This window comes from Eleutherodactylus coqui, chromosome 3, assembly GCF_035609145.1.
Source record: "Eleutherodactylus coqui strain aEleCoq1 chromosome 3, aEleCoq1.hap1, whole genome shotgun sequence".
NCBI lineage: Eukaryota > Metazoa > Chordata > Amphibia > Anura > Eleutherodactylidae > Eleutherodactylus > Eleutherodactylus coqui.
This window is the reverse complement of record NC_089839.1, coordinates 134,101,425-134,125,205: the sequence shown is the minus strand read 5'-3', so window position 1 is coordinate 134,125,205 and position 23,781 is coordinate 134,101,425. Positions and strand designations below refer to the sequence as shown.

The window sequence follows — 23,781 nt, the reverse complement described above, 5'->3', positions numbered from 1 at the left end:
ACGCATTTTAGGGCCTCCCACTGGACCAGTTTAGATGTGGAGTCTGCAGAGTGGTCTTTGAGGAAATTGTGTATGGTGCTGCGCAAGTCAGCACAGCACACAGGGTCCTTTAGGAGATTGTCATTCAGTCTCCAGGGCCCAGACCTCTCCGGAGCCCCTGGGACAGATAATGTGAGGAGGACAGGGGTGTCCACGTCTGACCATATTGCTGACCCAATAGTGGCAATCGGGCCCCACATTAGGGCATGGTGGCTAGTAAGGATCAGATCAATGCGGCTATGTGTGCGATGGGCAGGGGAAAAGTAAGAATAGTCCCGATCTGTTGGGTGAGTCACCCTCCAGACATCCACCAGTTGCAACTGTCTAAGGGCTTTATGGAACATGCGTAGCTGTGTGGCTGAGACTGTCGCCCGCCCCGACGTACTATCCTTTTAAGGGTCTAAAGGGAAATTAAAATCACCCCCTAGTACTACCACCCCCTCTGCGAAGTCCGCCAGCCTGCCAAGCAGAACTCTACCAGTCTGCGCAGGACTCTGATTGGGGAGGTACCATGTCGCAAGGGTGAAAAGTTTGCCCCACATTCTGACTTTTATGAAGACAAAGCACCCCTCTGGGTCGATAACTGTGCCCAAGACCTCATGAGGTACCGTTCTGTGAATGGCGATCGACACTACTCTTGATTTAGTTGTCGGGTTCGTGCTGTGGAACCATGCCGCATAGTGCCTGTCCCTTATGGCCAGAATGTGTCCTGCTCGGAAATGTGTCTCCTGGAGGAATAAAACATGGGATTTTAATTTGTGCATTTGGTATAGGACCTGGCTCCTCTTTTGTGCCACGTTTAGACCCTGCACATTAAGAGTGCAGAAGATTAGTTTGGCCATGTTGGGTAGCAACCGCAGCACAGTGGATGCCACCAAAGACTTAGGGGAGAGGAAAAATGGAGAATCAAAATAGAAAAGGAAAGGCGAAAGGTTAGAAAAGGAAAAAAAAGAGGGGGGGGGGGGGGGGGTGCGCACGGAACAAATAGACCAAAGAAAAAGGGGAAAGAAAAAAGAGAAAAAAATATAATAAAAAAAAAGTTAATGCAATAAACAGTTACTTGTGTGTACCCAGAACCAAGGTGGCGTCTGTCAACCAAAAAGGCGAGAGCCACCACCTAACTTGAGCGCACCCCCCCCCTGGAAATGAGGGGTAGTAAATCTACCAAAAAGCCAAACCCGAGCCCCCCCCCCCCCCCCCCGGTCTGGGACGCGCTTTCCAGAGGTGGAGCGTCTCCCCCCGAAAAGAGCGTCCCCAGCTCTCCACATATCAATAACAACTTTATGCAGTCTGCTAAGAAAAACCCACCAATAGACATGATAAACGTGGTATTAGTGCCGGCAGCATAACAAGCGCTGAAAAGGAGTAAAAGGGCAGAGTTCCTCAAACCTGAACCGATCAAGCACATGGAGAATGAGGTGGGGACCGCGCAGCACCTTTAGCCTCCCGGCGGCGACGTCGTCTTCTGAGCCCCCTGCATGGCATCTGAAGGTGGTCGTTGGTGGGTAAAGCCGGTAGGTGGGCCAGTTAACGATGTCAACCACAGGGAGATCCAGTGCGTTGCAAAATTCTGGGACCTTACCAGAATGTCGCAGCTCTCTTGTGGCCCCTCCATGGCAGACTTGTAAACGGAAGGGGAAACCCCAACTGTAGGCCACGTCCCGGCGGCGGAGTTCTTCCAGCAGCGGACGAAGGGCTCTCCTCTTGGCCAGGGTGAGTCTGGAAAGATCAGGCAAAATCTGCAGCTGTGACCCTTTGTATTGTACTGCCTGCCGCTCGCGAGCTCTTCTCATGATGGATTCCTTGAGCTGGAACCAATGGACCCTACAGACAACGTCGCGTGGGTGTTCCGGTTCTCTGGAGCAAGGGCCCTATGACATCTGTCAAGTTCCAAAGGGGCATCTGGGGCAGCCCCCTGCAGGTCATTGAAGATGTGTCACATGGTTTCTTCTAGGCGGGAGGGTTCAATATTCTTCAGTGAGGCCTCTGATACGGATATTGGTCCTGCGCCCCCGATTCTCCACGTCGTTAATGGAATCCATCAGATACTGCAGTTGGCGGGACATGGTGACCAGAGCAGATTCATGGTGATGAACTTTATCAGCGAGAGACGAGACAACACCCTCAGTTGCCGCGGTCCTCTCATCGAGGCGGTGAACATCCTGGCGAACAGAGCAGATTTCCGATTTACATGCAGATTCTAGGCGTGAGATATATGCCTCCATATCCTCTTTAGTGGGGATAGACTTTAACTGCGCTCGTAGTTCGCGGAACTCTGACATTGTGCGGTCTTGACCCCAGTGCTGAGATGATGGAAGGGGAGAGTCTGACAACCTGTTTGGTGGCTGTGCCTCTTTTTGCTGAGACTCCGGTCTCCAGTCACCCAGTATGGCATCGCCTGAGTGAGGGGCAGCTGCGCATGGGGACTGGATTTCTCGCTGGTGTTTGAGGGTGCCTGATTCTACCTCTAGGGAGGGTAAAACAAACCACGGATTTCTTAGGGCAGCCTGTGTGGGAGCAGCCAGAGCGCCCTCAGGTGCAACATGGGAAGTAGGGGAGGTTGGGAGTGGTAGTCCTCCTCGGCTAGGTGCTGTAGGTGTTTTTGGGAAGAGCTGATGGGGGGTTATTCTGTGGCTGGGGTCCCTGGGGCCCCCACCTTCACACCTGGTCTCTCCTGCCTGGGAGCTGCCTGGCTCCATACTTCTTGCCCCTGTGCTATGGCTGCAGCCTGCCATGTGGGGGCAGGTATAGGGGTGCTGGGAGCTCCTTCAGCGGTATCCGTCTGCTGGCTGTCCACCCCGCTGCCTCCAATGTCCTCCACAGGTGTGGCGGCTGGGGGATGGGGGGAGCTCTGGGCCGTGGCAAGCTGTGCTGTTACAGTGCCCCTTATCAGCGGGGTCCCCACCTGTACGCCGCCGGCGCCCTTCTTGTCGCTGCTGAGACTGGATCGCTGCTCGCCGTGGGGGGGAGTGCTGGGCTACTCGTCCTCTCCTGCAGCTCCGAAGGTGAGCAGTTGGGGGAGGCTGTGGGCTGTATCTGTTATGCTGTCTGCCGGCATTATCAGCTCCTGCAAGCTGCCGGCGCCATCTTCCTCCTCCATGCCAGGGGGACCGGGCTGCTGTCTACCGCGGGGGGAGGTGCAGAGCTCGCTGTTGACCTTCAGTTCACTGGCGGTGAGTAGTTGGGGCCGGCTCCGGTCTGTGACTCGCTGTTTTGCCGCTGAGCTGCCTGTCGGCGGTGTTTTCTCCCGCATGCTGTCGGCGCCATCTTTCTCCTCTCTTCTTTCGGGACCCGGCTGCCGCCCGCTGAGGAGGAAGGGACCGATCCCCCGACTGCTAGGGGCTCCTGTTTGTGATCCCACGCGCCACTGCGTTCGGTTCTTCTTATTGCTGCCCATGGTGGGGTATTTTCAGCTATGGGATGCTTGCTGTGGCGGGCTAAAGGCACCACGGGCTCAGGAGCTCACTTGGAAGTGTGTTCACTCTGCCATGGCTAGGCCATGCCCCCCATACTTTCTAATTTGTCCTTAAACAAGGATAGTGTCCTCCTTTAGGCTAGCGGACTGCGCATGCCTCCCTGAGATGTCCAGTCATGTTGCATGATGTGCTCCTGTTTCCCCATGAGTAAGTGGTCGTACCTCCCAGTCCACTGGTGCCTGAATTCCCTGCCTAATCAAAATTCGTACACTGTCAAAACTGGTACACGCAGACGCCCCACCCTTGGACGGAAAGGTACAAGCTCCGTGCGCATGTGTGAGCCAATGCACGTTCATGGAGAGCTTCTGATATTGGAACTATGATGGTCGCGGCTACAGTGCCTACCCGACCACCAAAACAGCTTTATACGCATGATGTATCCATGGGAAGTGTAAATGGGAGGGGTGTAGCATGAACATGATTATACAGTGATATGATCGCAAATTTAAGGAAAAATGTACTTTTTTTTTTTTTTGTTTTTTTAAAGATGTAAGAAAATTGGGGTAATTTTAGAGCAACGGCATACCCCTTTGATAGAAGATTTAACAATAGAGCCTCGTCTCCATAAGAGAAAGTATAAAAGTTCTTGGTCAGGTGACTGCCTGTCTGCCAATGGTCCCTTGGGCACTATTCCATTCCAGGCTCCTCCAGCAAGAAATCCTGGCTATGTGGGATAAAAAACAATCCTTGCTAGACAAAACTTTTAAATTGACCACCCCATTGAAAAAATCCGTAGAGTGGTGAATGTCACCCCATAACCTTAAAAAACTGGTCTATTTGTCCCTATTCCCATTTGTTTCAGTGACCACCGATGCTGTTCAGTCTGGTTGGGGAGCCTCAGGTGGCAGATGGTAAACTGCAGGGTTCCTGGTCATCTTATGTCTGCTCTCAATGCTCGAATTATAGAGAATTTTGAGCAGTTTTAGAAATGATATAAGCAGAGGATGTAATGCATGGGAAACATGTAGAACTGCTGTCATATGTGTTTTTTATTTGCCATCCGTGTGGCCCCAGATACCCCCATCTTCAGTGATATCGAGAAGAATATTCTCCTGGGCGGAGAAAAAATAAAGTCCTTACCGGCCAATCACCTAAGGGGCTCCCAAAATATTATAGCAGACTATCTGAGCCGGGAAAAATTAGATACATGAGAATTGTCCCTGAATTTGGAAGTATTCAATCTTCTACTGTCACAGTGGGGTCATCCCCAGATAGATCTATTTGCATCAAAGACAAGTTCAAAGTGCAACAAGTTCATTTCCTTTAAACACAGCTAACAATCCCTTGGCACTGGACTCGCTCTCCCAGGAATGGGACGTCGACTTGGCACATGCTTTCCTTCCCTTTCCCTTAATTTCCCAAGCTCTGCAAAAAATCCACAACTGCTGGACCAGGTTTATCTTCACTGCTCCGTTCTGGCCAAAAAGACCCTGGTTCCTGTTCTTTGACAATTCAGACTCCAATTCTGCTGCCTCTAAGGCAGGACCTTCTGTCCCAAGGCCCAGTGTTCTGTCAGGAGATCCACTGGATGAAGCTGACAGCTTGGCTACTGAACGACCAAGATTGAGTGACCAGGACTATCGTCCAAGGTAATAAACACTCTTCGAGTTAAAACAGCTGTACCTCTGCCATATATTCTAGAGCTGTGGTGGCGAACCTAAGGCACGTGTGACGCTGAGGGCACACAGAGCCCTCTCTGCTGGCACATGCTCCGACTGCTTCTCACCACAATGGTGATTACCGGCCAAGGTGCCGGAACTCCCGTCCAGTAATCACTCAGCGGCGCTGATCCCGGGTGCGCTCTTTGACAGCAGTGTGCGCACGTGGGATTATCCTCCCCTGACCTCTCATCCTTCGTTCCGCAAAGGGCAGTGTTGCTTAGGGCCACTGTGTATGTGTGTGGGTGGGGGGGGGGGGGACACGTGTTGCGGAGGGCCACTGTGGGGGGGGGGGGGGGGACACTGGTGTTGCGGAGGGCCACTGTGGGGGGGGGGCACTGGTGTTGCGGAGGGCCACTGTGGGGGGGGGGGACACTGGTGTTGCAGAGGGCCACTGTGGGGGGGGGGACACTGGTGTTGCGGAGGGCCACTATGGGGGGGGACACTGGTGTTGCAGAGGGCCACTGTGGGGGGGGGGGACACTGGTGGTGCGGAGGGCCACTATGGGGGGGGGGGACACTGGTGTTGCGGAGGGCCACTATGGGGGGGGCCACTGGTGTTGCAGAGGGCCACTGTGGGGGAGGGCACTGGTGTTGCGGAGGGCCACTGTGGGGGGGGCACTGGTGTTGCGGAGGGCCACTGTGGGGGGGGAACTGGTGTTGCGGAGGGCCACTGTGGGGGGGGGCACTGGTGTTGCGGAGGGCCACTGTGGGGGGGGGCACTGGTGTTGCGGAGGGCCACTGTGGGGGGGGGCACTGGTGTTGCGGAGGGCCACTGTGGGGGGGGGCACTGGTGTTGCGGAGGGCCACTGTGGGGGGGGCACTGGTGTTGCGGAGGGCCACTGTGGGGGGGGCACTGGTGTTGCGGAGGGCCACTGTGGGGGGGGCACTGGTGTTGCGGAGGGCCACTGTGGGGGGGGCACTGGTGTTGCGGAGGGCCACTGTGGGGGGGGCACTGGTGTTGCGGAGGGCCACTGTGGGGGGGGGGGGCACTAGTGTTGCGGAGGGCCACTGTGGGGGGGCACTGGTGTTGCGGAGGGCCACTGTGGGGGGGGGGGCACTGGTGTTGCGGAGGGCCACTGGGGGGGGGGCACTGGTGTTGCGGAGGGCCACTGTGGGGGGGGGGCACTGGTGTTGGGGAGGGCCACTGTGGGGGGGGGCACTGGTGTTGCGGAGGGCCACTGTGGTGGGGGGCAGGCACACTGGTGTCGCGGAGGGCCACTGAGGTGGGGGGGAGGCACACTGGTGGTGCGGAGGGCCACTTTGGTGGGATCGGACACTGGTGTTGGGGAGGGCCACTTTGGTGGGATCGGACACACTGGTGTTGGGGAGGGCCACTTTGGTGGGATCGGACACACTGGTGTTGGGGAGGGCCACTTTGGTGGGATCGGACACACTGGTGTTGGGGAGGGCCACTTTGGTGGGATCGGGGACACTGGTGTTGGGGAGGGCCACTTTGGTGGGATCGGGGACACTGGTGTTGGGGAGGGCCACTTTGGTGGGATCGGGGACACTGGTGTTGGGGAGGGCCACTTTGGTGGGATCGGGGACACTGGTGTTGGGGAGGGCCACTTTAGTGGGATCGGGGACACTGGTGTTGGGGAGGGCCACTTTGGTGGGATCGGGGACACTGGTGTTGGGGAGGGCCACTGTGGTGGGGGGGGAAACACTGGTGTTGCCGAGGGCCACTGTGGTGGGGGGGGGGGACACACTGGTGTTGCCGAGGGCCACTGTGGTGGGAGGGGGACACACTGGTGTTGGGGGGGGACACACTGGTGTTGCGGAGGGCCACTGTGGTGGGGGGGGGACACACTGGTGTTGCGGAGGGTCACTGTGGTGGTGGGGGGACACACTGGTGTTGCGGAGGGTCACTGTGGTGGGGGGGACACACTGGTGTTGCGGAGGGCCACTGTGGTGGGGGGGACACACTGGTGTTGCGGAGGGCCACTGTGGTGGTGGGGGGCCACTGTGGTGGGGGGGACACACTGGTGTTGCGGAGGGCCACTGTGGTGGGGGGGGGACACTGGTGTTGCGGAGGGCCACTGGTGGGGGGGGGCACACTGGTGTTGGGGAGGGCCACTTTGGTGGGGGGGGGCACACTGGTGTTGTGTTGGGGAGGGCCACTTTGGTGGGATCGGACACGCTGGTGTTGGGGAGGGCCTCTTTGGTGGGATCGGACACGCTGGTGTTGGGGAGGGCCACTTTGGTGGGATCGGACACGCTGGTGTTGGGGAGGGCCACTTTGGTGGGATCGGACACGCTGGTGTTGGGGAGGGCCACTTTGGTGGGATCGGGGACACTGGTGTTGGGGAGGGCCACTTTGGTGGGATCGGGGACACTGGTGTTGGGGAGGGCCACTTTGGTGGGATCGGGGACACTGGTGTTGGGGAGGGCCACTTTGGTGGGATCGGACACGCTGGTGTTGGGGAGGGCCACTTTGGTGGGATCGGACACGCTGGTGTTGGGGAGGGCCACTTTGGTGGGATCGGACACGCTGGTGTTGGGGAGGGCCACTTTGGTGGGATCGGACACGCTGGTGTTGGGGAGGGCCACTTTGGTGGGGGGGGGCACACTGGTGTGGGGGAGGGCCACTGTGGGGGGGGGACGCACACTGGTGTGGGGGAGGGCCACTGTGGGGGGGGGGGACACACACTGGTGTGGGGGAGGGCCACTGTGGGGGGGGGGGACACACACTGGTGTGGGGGAGGGCCACTGTGGGGGGGGGGGGACACACACTGGTGTGGGGGAGGGCCACTGTGGGGGGGGGCGGACACACACTGGTGTGGGGGAGGGCCACTGTGGGGGGGGGGGCGGACACACACTGGTGTGGGGGAGGGCCACTGTGGGGGGGGGGGGACACTGGTGTGGGGGAGGGCCACTGTGGGGGGGGGGGACACACTGGTGTGGGGGAGGGCCACTGTGGGGGGGGGACACACACTGGTGTGGGGGAGGGCCACTGTGGGGGGGGGACACACACTGGTGTGGGGGAGGGCCACTGTGGGGGGGGACACACACTGGTGTGGGGGAGGGCCACTGTGGGGGGGGGACACACACACACACTGATGTCGGGGAGGGCCACTGTGGGGGGGGGGGGGCGACACACTGGTGTTGGGGAGGGCCTCTTTGGTGGGATCGGACACGCTGGTGTTGGGGAGGGCCACTTTGGTGGGATCGGACACGCTGGTGTTGGGGAGGGCCACTTTGGTGGGATCGGACACGCTGGTGTTGGGGAGGGCCACTTTGGTGGGATCGGACACGCTGGTGTTGGGGAGGGCCACTTTGGTGGGATCGGACACGCTGGTGTTGGGGAGGGCCACTTTGGTGGGATCGGACACGCTGGTGTTGGGGAGGGCCACTTTGGTGGGATCGGACACGCTGGTGTTGGGGAGGGCCACTTTGGTGGGATCGGACACGCTGGTGTTGGGGAGGGCCACTTTGGTGGGATCGGACACGCTGGTGTTGGGGAGGGCCACTTTGGTGGGATCGGACACGCTGGTGTTGGGGAGGGCCACTTTGGTGGGATCGGACACGCTGGTGTTGGGGAGGGCCACTTTGGTGGGATCGGACACGCTGGTGTTGGGGAGGGCCACTTTGGTGGGGGGGGGGGGACACACTGGTGTGGGGGAGGGCCACTGTGGGGGGGGACACACACACTGGTGTGGGGGAGGGCCACTGTGGGGGGGGGACACACACTGGTGTGGGGGAGGGCCACTGTGGGGGGGGGGGGCGGACACTGGTGTCGGGGAGGGCCACTGTGGGGGGGGCACGTGTCGTGGGGGGGGCACGTGTCGTGGGGGGGCACGTGTCGGGGACGGCCACTGTGGGGCGGGGGCACGTGTCGGGGAGGGCCACTGTGGGGGGGGGGGGGCGACACTGGTGCTGCGGAGGGCCACTGTGGGGGGGGGGGGCGACACTGGTGCTGCGGAGGGCCACTGTGGGGGGGGGGGGCACTGGTGTTGCGGAGGGCCACTGTGGTGGGGGGGATGGCACTGGTGTTGCGGAGGACCACTGTGGTGGGGGGGGGGGGACACACAGGGCTCACAAACCTCTAGAAAATCGGACAACTTATTCCTTCAATTTCAGAGCCAAAATATGGAAAAAGCGTTAAAAGATTCTATTGCTAGATGTATCAAATATCAATTTAGGAGGCGTTTAAAGCCAGAAATCTACCTTCCCCTGAAGGGATAAGAGCTCACAATGGCTCTCGTCTCCTCATGGCCTGAACGTAGTCTACAGGACAAATGTGTAAAGCTGCAACATGGTTGGGCGTCCGCATATTTTTTAAGCATTATCGCATGGACCTCCATTCTAGTAGAGAACTGGCCATTGGGTGGAAGGTCCTTCATGCAGTGGTCCCGCCTAATGTTACCGTTATAACCTGGTATTGCCTCCATGTGTGCTGTCAGGATGGACAGAATAGTAAAACCAGGATTAATCTTGCCGCTAATTCCTTTCCCATGAGTCCTTCACAGCACATAACCACCCTGGTAGATTACTGTATACTATGCATGTAACATAATGGTACATTTTTTTCACCAACCATAAAAGACTGGGCCACGAATCTGTTGTGATAATTTGAAGCCACTGGAGGATGGGTGTGAGAGGTGGCCTTAAGAACTCTCCTCTTCCTGTCCCAGCGAGCACAAGAGGGGTAATCTCCATGTGTGCGGTCATGATGGACTCATGGAAAAGGAATTAACGGTAAGTTTAATAGTTTTTCCTTCACACTCGCAGAAAAGAATTGCTGCTTTTGCGAGCGGGGGAAAAATCGCAGCATTCTCTATTTTTGCTGCAGCTTCCACATGGAAGCATACGGTGCTAATTCAGATGGCATTATACTTTAGCCATATGTATGCTAGGTTCACATGGCGGCTCCCGGTCATCCGTCCAGAGAGTGCTGTATCCCTTTGCTACATTACATCTGTACACAAGGGAATGTTCTCATCCACTTTGGAATTCTTGCAATTTGTCAGTTCGCAGCAAATTGTTAGTTATGCCATGATCACATTCCGAGGCCATGGTGCAGTCTTGGGCCGCGTGTCGTACCCAATGATACTGTGTAGCCCAAGCCTAAAAAACTTCTCTGCTTCAATGAGTTGAATGTGGCTCCTGACCATTACTCAAACGTTGACCGTGACTCACAAGCTATACAAGGCTGCAGACCTCTGATGTGCATTATGGCATATACTTCAGCTAGTATATTCCTAGCATTCATGCTTGTATAACCTCCCTTACACCAAGGTGCCACAGGTCATGCCACAAGTAACTTGGGTTGCAGACGCAGTTCTAATTAGCCGTTTCCGAGTGCTGCTTGTTCAGAATGTTTGTGTTCTTCATTAGTTTGTGCAGGAGGGAGCAGATGTAACATTTGATCTGCATTGCGGAGGCCTTCAGTGAACCTCCGGGGATTTCATATGTTCAATCAAAACGCAATGCGAAGAGCCGGGGAAATCATAACATGGAAAGTGATCCTCGCAGAATTTATCCTTAGGTCTTGTAGGAGAGTGAATATAGCTCTGGTATATAAGACAGCAAGAAAGAGCAGCCGCTGCGTGACCAGGCATATCAGCCCGGCATTGTGCTAGGAGAACGGTATGTTTACACCTAGTGGTTTCCACTGCAGATTTGCGTGCGGAAAATCTGCAGCGGATTTCAGTACCAGCAAAGTGGTTGGAATTTAAAGAATCTTATCCACGTGTTTCTTTGAATTCACAGCATGTCGGCCTCTGCTGCCGGTATTCATAGAGGATTTGGCCCCTGAAAATCAATGGAGGGAAATCTTCAACCGACCTGCTGTAAAATGTGGCGCAAATTTGATTGTAGCATTTCTATGGCAAAATTGGCAACAAAATCTGCAGGTGTTATAAGGTATGTGGCAGCCTGTCCAGTGTGGCCGAACCATACTGACACTTTTAAAGCGCATTTACACAACCGTGTTTTTGACGCATATTACGCACAGAATGCGCGTTCACGCGATACGCAGTGAACTGAGTCATTAAAAGTATATTGATTTTCATTGATCTGTTCACATTAGCATTTAAACACTGCATGTAGATAGGCATGAAAAAGATTACCGCATGCTCTATTTCACTGCGTATTGTGCAGCGCGAGACCTTTTCTTTTTATGTCCATGCGCAAAACATTGCATATGACCGGCGAAAAATTTTTAAAAAGCCGTAATGCACATGACCGTGTGTGTGAGATACCAATCATTCGCAGTGCACGCGCTGCCATACTTGGCGATAGCTTACTTTTTGCCCGACTCACACATGCCGGAAAAACAATGCATCACCCTTTCAGCGTTTAATGCGTACCACCGTGTGAATAAGCCCTTATGGTCAGTTTTTGGTATGTTGTGACACCGCTGTTTAAAGGGGTTGTCCCGCGGCAGCAAGTGGGGTTATACACTTCTGTATGGCCATATTAATGCACTTTGTAATATACATCGTGCATTAAAAATGAGCCATACAGAAGTTATACACTTATCTCCTCCGGTGCTGGCGTCCTCGTCTCCATGGCGCCGACTAACGCTGTCTTCTCCTTCCATTAGACGCGCTTGCGCTGTGCGGTCTTCTGCTTTGTTCAATGGGGCTGCTCCGGCGTGCTCGCGCCGCCGAGGTCTTCTGCGCATGCGCAGACAGCTGAGACAATATTATCAGCTGTATCCCACTGCGAATCCCTGATGACTCATTGTCGTCTTTTAGCACGGCATAACGAAAACTGCACGATGTCAGTGCAGTTACACACAACGATTAACGCTCAAAAGACGGCTTCTGAGCAAATTTTGAGCGATAATCGTTGTCTAAATGGGCCTTAAGCTCTAAATGCAGCGTGGCAATTAGAAGTAATCCGCATGTGGTTAGCATTGGTAATCTTCAGCACCTATGGGCACCTTTTGTGTTAATAGTTAACCCCTCAGTGACCAAGCCTGTTTGCGCCTTAATGACCAGGCCATAGTTTGGAAATCTGACGTGTATTTTAACATAGAATAGCTCCGTAAAGGTTTTGCATATCCAAGTGATTCTGACATTGTTTTTTCGCCACATGTACTTCATTTAGGTGGTGAAAATATTCCGATATAATTTGTGTATATTTATTACAAGTGCCAATATTGGGAAAATTTTGAAAAAATATTGTTTTTTCACATTTTGAATTGATATATCAAATATATGCAAACATACTGTACAAACATTTGCTAAGATATATATTTCCATCTATTTACTTTATTCTGAATGCACATTTGAAAAACTAATTTTTTTTTTTAACCATTTAGGAGACATGCAAATTTAACATTACTTTTCAGCATTTTGAGGAACACTTTATTTTCTTGCACCAAGCCAAGATAGCAAAGGCTCATAGGTGTCAGAATAGATACCCCCACAAATGACCCTATTTTAAAAACTACACCCCTTAATGTACTCACTGAGGGGTGTCATGAGTATTTTGACCCCACAGTTTTTTTTCAGGAATTAATTCAATTTAGACGAGAGAAATTAAAATTTCATATTTTGCAAATATGTAATTTTAAAGACATATATTTTTTTTCTATAGTTTACATGAAAATGAGGATTTACACCTCAAAATGGATCCCCTTGTTGGTCCTGTGTTCAAAAATATACCCAATGTGGCCCTAATCTTATATCTGAGTGCACAACGGGGCCCAAAATGAAAGGAGTAGTCAGTGTCTTTCAAAACAGAAATTTTGCTTGAAGGCGTTTTAGGCCCCATAGCACACATGTAGAGTTCTTGAGCGCCCAAAACCATAGAAAACCCCCACAAATGACCCCATTTTGAAAACTAGACCCCTTAACAAATTTATCTAGGGGTGTACTGCCCATTTTGACCCCACGGTTTTTCAGTGAATTCAAGCAACGCAAAAGGAAAAAATTGTGATTTTCGTTTATTTGGCAATTCTGTCATTTTACAAACAGCTTTTTTTGTACAGCACACCTATAAATGAAGACTTGCACCCCAAAATGGATACCCCTGTTTGTGCTGTTTTCAGAAACCTACCCATTGTGGCCCTAATCTTCTATCTGGATGCACAGCAGGGCCCAAAATGAAAGGAGTAATCTGTGGTTTTCAGAACATAGATTTTGCTTGAAGACCTTTGAGGCCCCATAGCACACTTGTAGAGTTCTTGAGCGCCCAAAACAATAGAGAACCGCCACAAATGACCTCATTTTGAAAACTAGACCCCTTAACGCGTTCATCTACTGTGTATTTTAACCGTACAATTTTTGAATAGATCTAAGCAAAGCAGTAGGAAAGAAATACGATTTTCATTTTTTAGGCAATTGCGTCAATTTAAAAACAGGTTTTTTTGTACAGCGCACATATAAATGAAGACTTTCACCCCAAAATGGATACCTCTGTTTGTCCCGTGTTCAGAAACATACCCATTGTGGCACTAATCTACTTACAGGACACATGGCTAGACCTATAATGAAAGGAACACCCGTTGGATTTCAGGGTACAACTGAATAAATTCCAGGCCCCATCGCCCAATTATAGAGCCATTGGGCGGCCAAAACGATAAGGAACCCCCTCAAATGACCCCATTTTGAAAACTAGACTTAAGGAATTCATCTAGAGGTGTACTGCCTATTTTGACCCCACAGTATTTGAATGAATCTAAGCAAAGCAGAAGAAAAAAAATTACGATTTTCAAACTTTTTGGCAATTTTTTTCAATTTAAAAACTGGGGTTTTTTTTGTACAGCGTACATAGGAATGAAGACATTCACCCCAAAATGAATACTCCCATTTGTCCCGAGTTCAGAAACATACCCATTGTGGCCCTAATCTACTTACAGGGCCCATGGCAAGGCCTATAATGGAGGGAACACCCGTTGGATTGCAGGGCACAACTGAATAAATTCAAGGTCCCATTGCTCATCTGTACGGAATAAAAATTGACTCCCTAAAAATATCCCCCCCCCCCCCCCCCCTCGGCTTTCCCCAAATATTAGATAAAAGTAATAATGTGAACTGTGTGGTATTTTCGAAGACAGGGGTCATTACTGAGGCTGGTTGGAATGGGCACATGGGGCAATAAAACCGGGTATCCCCCCTCCTCATGCTTTTTGGGGGTTATTTGTTGACCTCAGTGGCGGGTATGGGGTGTAAAAAGTAGCGTTTCGTGAGTCTTCGTAAGCTTGCGGAGGTGCGGCGGTCTTGCACAGAAGGCGCTCAACAAGCTGCTCCTGGAACTGCAGGAAGGCAAGCGTTCCCCGGGCTTCTTGTAAAATACGTATTACAGGTAGCGGTCTAAATAACACCAGGCTCACGCAGCCGTAGGCGGAATCCGCTTGCGGAAGCCCACAGCGGATCCCAGCTGTGAGCCCGGCTGTGACCACGCGTATGGCCGCGTAATGTACTGCGCATAATTGCTTACTCACACAGGCGGTCATGCGCAGTACACCTTTTTTTTGTTTGTATTTCCTGCACCGACGCTTAGCGATGACGTGGGTACCTGCAGCCCGTACACAACGTAGTTGCGTATGGGCAGCTGGTATATCCACGACCATGGAGCACAATGGGCTCTATGCTGCGGATAGCCGCGGTAAAATAGAACCTGCTGCGTTCTTTTCTGCAAGTGGATTACACAATTCCGACCCACTAATGTGAGCGGAATTGTGTAATCCAATGCGATTGATCTGCGTATTACCGCGGTCAGACGCATGCGGAATCCGTAATTCCTATCCGGTCATGTGAGACCTACCTATGTTAGATCGCTACTTCTTTATTACATGACCAGGGACCGCTCAATGAGGCCACCCGTCACTGCTCCAGGCTCTCGGCAACCGTTGGTCGCTGAGAGCAAGGAGATTTTAAGTTTCCTGGGCTCGTCGACTCCTGCGCATGTGTCCGGCATTTTGCGGCGGTCGCATGTGCAGAATCTGGGTAAGTTCAAGGAGGAGGATCGCGTCGGGGTTCAAATATGGAGGCCTCTGGTAAAAAGTTTCATCTCCTCTCACCGATCGCATTGGTGAGGGGAGATGAAATTTCAATTTTTTAAAAACTTTTACGTGATCGCCATTCTCCATTGTAGAACGGTGAACATGTGACAAGGAACTACTCATCGCGGCCCCCTGTGAAATCTCCAGGCTCTTGGCTCAGTTTTGTAGCCAGAAGCAGGGAGAATTTCAATTTTCCTGGCAATCCACAGCTTTTGCACGTGTCCACCATTTTGGCGACGGGCATGTGCGCAGAAGCTGGGGTATGGTCCGCGGATAAATCCGGGGGCTTTATGTACGTACTTTCATCCTCCCTCACAGATATGATCCGTGAGAGGAGATGAAACGTACGCTTTTTAAACTTTTTAAAAACTTTTTAAAACTTTAAACTTTTTTTTTTTTACCTTTTTTACACTTTTTTTTTTTTTTACTTTACATGATCACTGTCATCCATTGGATGACAGTGATCATGTCCCCGGTATAATCTCTCTGCTCCTGGCTACACATGGCAGCCAAGAGCAGGGGGATTTTGAATTTCCCAGGGCTCGAGCCCCTCTGTGCACGCGCCCGATGTCAATCATCGGGCGCGCATGCGCGAAAGGGGAACTTCGGGTTCCTGAACACCGGGGACATCGACGGACCTGAGGTGAGTGTTTTCAGCTCCCCATGAGGGGAGGTGAAACTTTTTTTTTTTTTTACTTTTTGAAACTTTTTCGCAATCGCTGCTATCCATTGGATTCAGGAGCCGGGAGCCAGGAGATTTTGAATTTGCCGGGGGCTCCCGGGCTTCTGCGCATGCGCGTGACATCGTCTGGCGCGCATGCACTGAGGACCGGTGGCGGGTCCGGGAGGACCAGATCTTCAGCGGGCAGCGCGGAGAAGGCAGGTGAGTATTTTCAGCTGCCCTGATGGATCCGATCCATCGGGGCAGCTGAGTATCTAACTTTTTTTTGTACACTTTGAAACTTTTATGCGATCCACTGGATAGCGCCGATCGCATTGCCGGGGGGGGGGGGTTTCCGCGGCCCGGGATGACAGCTCCATGCTGTCGGCTACCTGCGGGCACCGACAGCATGGAGCTGTCACGTCCATAGCACACGGGGCTTTATTCTCTGTAGGACGCATGTTTTTATGTCCTCAGAGAATAAAGCCCACTTGGGCAGGACGTAAAAACACTATGGGTTAGTCGTTAAGGGGTTACTGTCGTTAACAAAGTCATAACAATACAGTTATTTTACTAATAAAATGTGGTCCGACTTTCTCTAGAAGTCAGACAAGATGCTGCAGTCCATTCAGATATACAGATTATAGATATTCACCTCTTTTATATAAAGATATAGCGGATAGATGTGAGAGAGATAGATATTATTGCTACGTTTTTATGTTTTGCTGGATTGAAGGAATATGCGTAAAATCCTTATTTCGCATTAGATAAGAAAGTTGTTTAGTGTTATGTTTCAGAAAGCACTTTTCACAAGTGACCAGTAGGTGGCAGTGTGTTTCTGGGAATGTTTAGACTGAAACTATAGCTTAAAAATCCTTTCACCATCATTTATATTAAGTTTTTTTTTTTAATGAAAAATGTTTTTTGGTAGTTTACAGTGTTGAGATTAGGAGTTTAGGATTATACATGTATATCCGATTACTTAGAATTTAAATCTATCAAATGCCTCAACAGGTAAACTGTTCTATAGACTTTTCCTACCACTGGGAATTCTATCAAATGCCTCAATACTCAGATATGTACTACATTCATGATCATTAATTTAGCAATTTACATTAATACACAACAGTTTAGTTATTTATCTTTATGATTTCTTTAAACCTTTTAGGTTTTCTTGAATTGGTAACACTATAGAATCACGGGGACTGAACGTCTGAGATGCAAAACGGTTAATGACTTTAAAGACTCTGGACAACTTTTAGGAGATTTCTTTTTACTTGTATTTTGGGCTAACAATTATTTGTACAGTAGGGTTCACTAAAATATTTGGCGCCATTTGGTTCCTACAGCTTCTATATAGCACTGTATATAGCAAACTGCAGAAAGCCTCTCCTTTCAGATCCATGAGGTTGGACTGACTGGTTCTCAGTCCTTACCTTTGCTCTTCTGAACATTCTTATCAGCTAATTTATGACCTCAACAAAGAGAAGTTTGGTTTCTGAAGCCCCATTTACACTGGACAAGTGTTGGGCAAACGATGCCCGACACTCGTCCCTGTTTCTCCGCGCTCCTGTGCTAGCAGAGCTGGCTGGCTCACGGAGCAGCCAGCAGTGGGGCGGGGCACTGCAGGAGATTTCTCTCCTCTCGCTCCCCCTCCATTCACATAACACAGTGGCCGTTCACTACTGAACAGCCGCTGTTTAAACAGAGTGAGCTTCATTGCTGATTGTTTATGCAGCATAAAAGATGAGTGATGAGGCTCATTGTGCAGTTTAAACACACAGCCTCTTTCACACGGGACCTACGCTCGCAAAACTCAGGAACGTAAAGACCTCGTAGCTATTAGAACCAATGGTTTCCTATGGCAACATTCAGATGAACGAATTTTAGATGCACAAAAAAGATCTGAATGTTCCCATAGCAAACCTTTGGTTCCAATAGCTGCAAGTAAATCAGTCCCCGTGTGAAAGAGGCCTAAGAGTGCATGTTAACCTGCTGATTTCTCATTTGAAAGAGCAAATGATGTCAGTTGATGTTGTGCTCGCAATTATTAGCAGAGGCTGTAATGCAGATGGTGATGTAAGTGCCCCGCTCTGTCCACAGTAATAGCCTGTAAAAAGATGATTGCTGGGAGTCCTAAGTAGTGGACCCTGCCAATCAACTATTGACCATTCCTGAGGGTAGGTCATCAGCAGTTATGTCGCAGAAAACCCCTTAACTGGTGCTGTGTCCAAACTAAATCTGGATTCGTTGCTGAAAGCAACCAAATTTTACTTAGTAGCAATCCAGTTTTATCGCTTATGACACAACGACAAATGGAGGCCACAGTAGACCAGTGTCAAGGCTGTACATGTAATGGGGGTTAGACTAAATCTCCTTCAGCCAAGTGATATGGCTCCGACAGACACAAAGGTGTAACAATGGCGCCACCTGTCTCTGGATAATGAACAACTAAACATTTGACGAGATCAGATGATCCTCTCTACTGGTGGTCTTTTGAGGGCGTTCTGAGTCCGGTCACGTTGTTTGCCCTCGTGCATCCACTGGTCTCAACGCCTCCCAAGCACTTTTAGGGCCTAATGTAGCAACACCGTTCAGCTAATCACACCTGCGTTACGGCTAAGTTCGGGGTTTCTGCCTCTCTGCTAAGTTACTGGAGGAGAGACTGAAATAAAAAGGATTTGATTTACCCATTGATTTCAATGGAATTTCATAAAAATAGAGCGCAAATCGGCAGGCTTCCATTTGCTTCAGTTCCATTAGGTTTCTGGAGTTTTTTTAGGGGAAAATAGTCTGCAGTGTTATAGTTCAGTAAGGGAAAAAAACAGAACTTTAACATAATGGGAGTAATCTGAAGATCGTTTCACTTTCCTTTTTTTTTTCTTCAAACACCATTAAAATCAATAGGGGAAAAATGGTTTCCTGGTTTGTTTTTTATTTTATTTTTTGTTTCTCTCCTCCAAAAATAGAGCGCACAGACGTAAACCCTGAACTGAACCCAACACAGGTGTGAAAGCAGTCAAAGGGCTCATGTTCACAACCGTGTTTTCAGCATGTATTACGTGTGCGTTGTGCGGACGCATGATACGCAGTTAATGGAGTCAATGGACTTTGATCCTTGCACATGTACATGTAAACACTGCATGTATGCAAATAGGGAAGATGGAACAATACCTCTGCAGCACCACCTATTGGATGGCAGCATTCCTGCAAATCAATGTCCGACCCTTTTGTATAGGTCTTATAACAATGATTGAAAGTTGAAGACCAAGCCAGAATCCATACACAGACAGCTATTTTGGGGTGTTTGCCCCTCATCAGTGTGCAGTAGGCTTCTGGCTTGACTAGTGAGAGGCCTATGATGTGGGTCAGGAGGGGTATCGTTGCTCTTTAAGGTCACCTGCACTCGGGCATATTTGCATTGCTTCCGTCTTCGGGTTCCACAGCAAATGCCGTCCATAGTATGCTATAGAAAAGTGCTTTTTCCCCAGTCGTCTCCACAACAGCACAATCTGAGCCGCCTCCTGATTGGACAGGAACACACCGAGAGGTTAAAAAGCTCCCCCCTCTCCCACCTTCCTCAGTGTCTTCCTGTCCTGCCAAGAGGCAAGATCCCCGAGAGGTGCTGGTGGAGACACCAGAATGAAAATACTTAGAGCGGATCGGAGGGCAGTGGGTCAGCCTGTCCTCCCTTCCAGACGAGCGGCTCCCGGGACGCCACATGGGGTGGCTTCCCCCATGTCGGAGGGGGCGGGGCGCCACATCACATGACTGACGCGATGACGTCATCGCGTAGGCGTCATGGGACGCGGGGAGGGGGCAGGCCTTGGCGCGGAGGCGCCAAATTTGACAAGATTTATAAAAGGAACCTGAGAAGACCAACTCGAACAGGTAAGCCATTGCTATTAGGCTGGTTTGTATTGCTCCAAGGTGTCTGCATCACTGGTTGACAGATGAGTGCCCCAGCACTGGACATCGCTGAATCTTCAGCTGCAGCTGGGGCCGTAAGTAGCCATTGGGGCAAAGAAGTTTATGCAAAAATCCAATGTGTAATGTTTGGAATGTTGCATCCTTACCCGCAAAAAACTGTCTGCCAGGGGGATAAAAAAAAGACGCCCCTCCCAGAACGAAACCCAAAAAATGCGCAGAGTGCGGATCGAGACTGCCAGCTACGTATGAGAGAGGCCTCTATGCAAGGCATGCGTAGCCAGCCTGGTTAAAGAAGAATCGGGGGAATTCCTGGACGATGTCAGGAAGCTGGTCAAGGAGGAAGTTCAGTCAGCTCTGACATCGCAAATAGCGCCACCAGCGGGGACATCCAGGGCTAAGCGCCAGAAAAGGGCGTATAACCTAGAAGAATATTCAGACTCCGAAAGAAGCTCGATCGGGACGGAGCTGGAAGAACAAGCGCCCGAAGAGTCCTCAGAGGAAGATTACAAGAAATATCTTTTTAATCAGGAAGACTTAGCAGAGCTCATTAAGTCAGTCAAGGCTACACTCAAAATGGAGGAACCCAGAGAGCCGCATACTATACAGGATGAGATTTTCAGGGGACTAGGGGAAAGGCGCAACATACCTTCCCAGTCCATAGCAACATTTCCAAGGTGATTCAGAAGGAATGGAAAAAGCCTCATGCGGGATCTTTCTCCCCTAGGGGGGTTAAAAGACGATACCCGTTCGAAGAAGTGTGCGCAAGCTGGGAGGAAATACCCAGAGTGGATGTTCCGGTGGCCAAGGTGGCTAAAAGAACTCTGCCCTTCAAGGACGCCACGCAATTGAGAGATCCAATGGATCGGAAGGCGGAGGGCCTCCTGAGAAGATCTTGGGAGGCAGCAGCTAGTATACTCAGACCGGGGGTCGCAGCCACATGTGCGGCCAGGTCCCTAGGATTGTGGCTGGAGCAGATGGAGCGCCATATAACTAACAAAACATCAAGGGAGCAGATTATAAACTCTCTCCCTATCCTAAAGATGGCCACAAACTTTTTGGCAGACGCATCGGCGGAGACTGTAAGGCTCTCAGCAAAGGCAACAGCCCTGTCCAATTCAGCCAGAAGAGTCTTATGGCTAAAGTCCTGGTCGGGCAATTTGGCCTCAAAGAACAAATTGTGCTCGCTTCCATTCAATGGCTAGTTTCTCTTCGGGCCAGGTCTCGACAAAATTCTCAAGAAGGCGTCCAACAGGAAGAAGGGGTTCCAAGAAGATAAGCAACAGAAGGGGAACACCATTTTTTGGACCCCAGTGCAACAGCCCAAATCATATAGGGGAAAGGGCAAGACAGGCCGCCGGAGTTACCCCATGGGGGGTAGAGGGAAAAATTTCCTCTTTAACCCGCACCAGGGGGATCCAACAAAACAGAAACCCTGACACCATCCCAGTAAGAGAGAGGCTGGGGAACTTTGCGGATCGATGGGCCGCGATTTGCAAAGGCACATGGATCCCAGAGGTCCTACAGCAGGGATACCAAATAAAACTGGTGTCCCTCCCCAGAAGGAAATACGTTACCACAGGAGGCTCAGCACAACAACTACACCTACTCCAACAGAGCATTCAGGACCTACTATATTCAAACCCAGTATTTTTTGTACCTCAGAATGAAGCGACCCGGGGAAACTACTCCAGACTCTTCTTGATAAGGAAACCATGCGGGAAGTCACGCATGATGATAAACTTAAAGCCCCTGAATGCCTTTATCAGGTATCGGGTTTCCAGGGGTCTCCACGACAGCACCTGTACATCTCCCCCCCCCCCCCCCAAAAAAAAAATTTACGAAATATAATTTCCCTTAGGAAAAATATAGGTTAAAATACCAGTTAGGTAAAGATTTAGGTTAAGCTCCTACCCCGGCAAATCACTAGGAACCACTGAGGAAGGTGGTAGAGGGGGGAGGTTTTTTAACCTCTCGGTGTGTTCCTGTCCAACCGGGAGGAGGCTATCTCAGATGGTGCTGTCGTGGAGACTCCTGGAAACCCGATTATTGGGTAGGTAAAATCACTTATTTCTTGCACATGAGCGGAAACCAATTGTGATTTTCTGCTTGCGGAGGAAAAATCGCAGCATGCTTTATTTTTGTGCAGTGTCCGCCCGGACGGCTTACATTGCTGTCAGTGGAAGCCACCCGACCTGCGGCCCTTCCGCAATTAATGTTGCTTCAAATGCATTATTGCTTATCAACGGTGCGAGAAAATCTGTACAGCTAGATGTCCGGACCATCCGCAGTACTGATAAAGAAGAAAGAAGCCCACAGCCATACGCTGTTTCTGCCAGCAGAGCATGTGTTTACAAAATGGGTAAACCGCTGCCGGGAGACCAGCAGCGTTTAACATATATACCCGTGGCCATGAGCCCTTACTCAAATCTTATGCATATCTACGGCTTTATGCAGATGGCCGAGTCGAATCCAGCTGCGGGTTGCAAGCCGTGCCCCTGCAATGACCACCGCGCCTCACCACCTCCCTCGTCTCCTCCACTCTGTGCCGGCTGCGTTAGAGGTGACATTTGTGTAGGCCTCTGCGAGGCTCGCACAGAAATAGCATATGCTGCAATTTGTTTACCGTGCAAGTTTTCACGGTCAAATCGCCACTGTCTGCATAGGATTGCATTATCTAACGCAATCCTATGGCAGTGTGCACGGGTGGAAATTCTGCGGGGAATCCTGCCGCGGAATTTCCGCCCTTGTGCCTGGGATGTAACTGCAGGCCAAGTGTTTTTTTTTTTTTTAATACAAAGTATGTATTAAAGGGGTTGTCCCGCGAAAGCAAGTGGGGGTATACACTTCTGTATGGCCATATTAATGCACTTTGTAATATACATCGTGCATTAAATATGAGCCATACAGAAGTTATTCACTTACCTGCTCCGTTGCTAGCGTCCTCGTCTCCATGGTGCCGTCTAATTTCAGCGTCTAATCTCCCGATTAGACGCGCTTGCGCAGTCCGGTCTTCTCCCTTCTGAATGGGGCCGCTCGTGCCGGAGAGCTGCTCCTCGTAGCTCCGCCCCGTCACGTGTGCCGATTCCAGCCGATCAGGAGGCTGGAATCGGCAATGGAACGCACAGAGCCCACGGTGCACCATGGGAGAAGACCTGCGGTCCACCGTGGGTGAAGATCCCGGCGGCCATCTTAGCAAGGTAAGTAAGAAGTCGCCGCAGCGCGGGGATTCGGGTAAGTACTATCCGGTTTTTTTCTTTTACCCCTGCATCGGGTTTGTCTCGCGCCGAACGGGGGGGGGGGGCTAATGAAAAAAAAAACAACCCGTTTCGGCGCGGGACAACCCCTTTAAGTGTTTGCGTATCAGTATATTATTGAGCAAAGGGGAACGTATACTTTAATAGTTTGCAGACAAGGGGGGATCATTAGTTTATCTACTGCCTTAGATCCTGCTTAATGAATGTCTTCCTGCGCAGCGTACCGAGGAATAATACCCTATATTAGAAAGAATGATAAACTTCAGTCATCAGCCTGTCAGCTTTTTCCTGTGTGAAGGTTACTCTCTAATGAAATCTGATTTTAGACTGATGCTGCTAATGTACAAATTGTATTTGTGCCAGTGCCGTTTTATTTATAGGTAACAAATGAAGCCATTGGAGTGAGTTAGAAGTGTAATCCTCCTGCGCAAGGTTATCGAAAAAGCATGAAATTCAGCTGAAAATTCTGTGAGATATATTGTCATTAAGTCAGTAATAGTAAAAATCAAGAGGTGAGAAGAAAACATCAAGTAATACCATTAAAATTATTAGTATTTAATATTGCCAGTGCTTTTGTGTAACTTTCTCGCTTAATGCTACACGAGCACTGTCTAGACCGGAGGGCAGATTACCAATAAATGGATTTATAAGACCGTTATCTAGCAGTTCCCTAATGTACTGTTAGAGCAATATTTCCTTCAGCAGCAGGAGAATTCCCTTATTACAGCACAGCAACTCTGGAAGCCAAATTCCCCATGGAGTTGCTATTTTATACTTTAGTCTGTATCATTGGAACAAGTTAT

At 50.8% G+C, this 23,781-nt stretch overlaps 2 protein-coding genes across 2 annotated transcripts in view; one reads left to right on the top strand and one right to left on the bottom strand.

The window, feature by feature from the left end:
* The window catches only part of LOC136620969 (synapsin-2-like), a 291,219-nt gene that overhangs the window by 179,136 nt on the left and 88,302 nt on the right, over window positions 1-23,781 (top strand). The gene's annotated exons all lie outside the window — the stretch shown is intronic.
* Window positions 4,754-20,428, bottom strand: LOC136620171 (mucin-7-like). Its single transcript, XM_066594881.1, has 5 exons — window positions 20,371-20,428; window positions 8,276-8,761; window positions 7,271-7,763; window positions 6,492-6,802; window positions 4,754-5,064 (listed from the first exon to the last, which is right to left on the bottom strand). The coding sequence occupies exons 1-5, from the start codon at window positions 20,426-20,428 to the stop codon at window positions 4,754-4,756; spliced, it is 1,659 nt and encodes a 552-aa protein (XP_066450978.1).

Coding starts and splice junctions, on each gene's coding strand:
- LOC136620171 (XM_066594881.1), bottom strand. CDS start 20,428: ATGAGGCTTTTTCCATTCCTTCTGAATCACCTTGGAAATGTTGCTATG. Junction 7,764..8,275: donor AGAGGCCCTCCCCAACACCA/GTGTGTCGCCCC, acceptor CCCCCCCCACAG/TGGCCCTCCCCCACACCAGT. Junction 5,065..6,491: donor AGTGGCCCTCCCCAACACCA/GTGTGTCCGATC, acceptor TTGGTCGTTCAG/TAGCCAAGCTGTCAGCTTCA.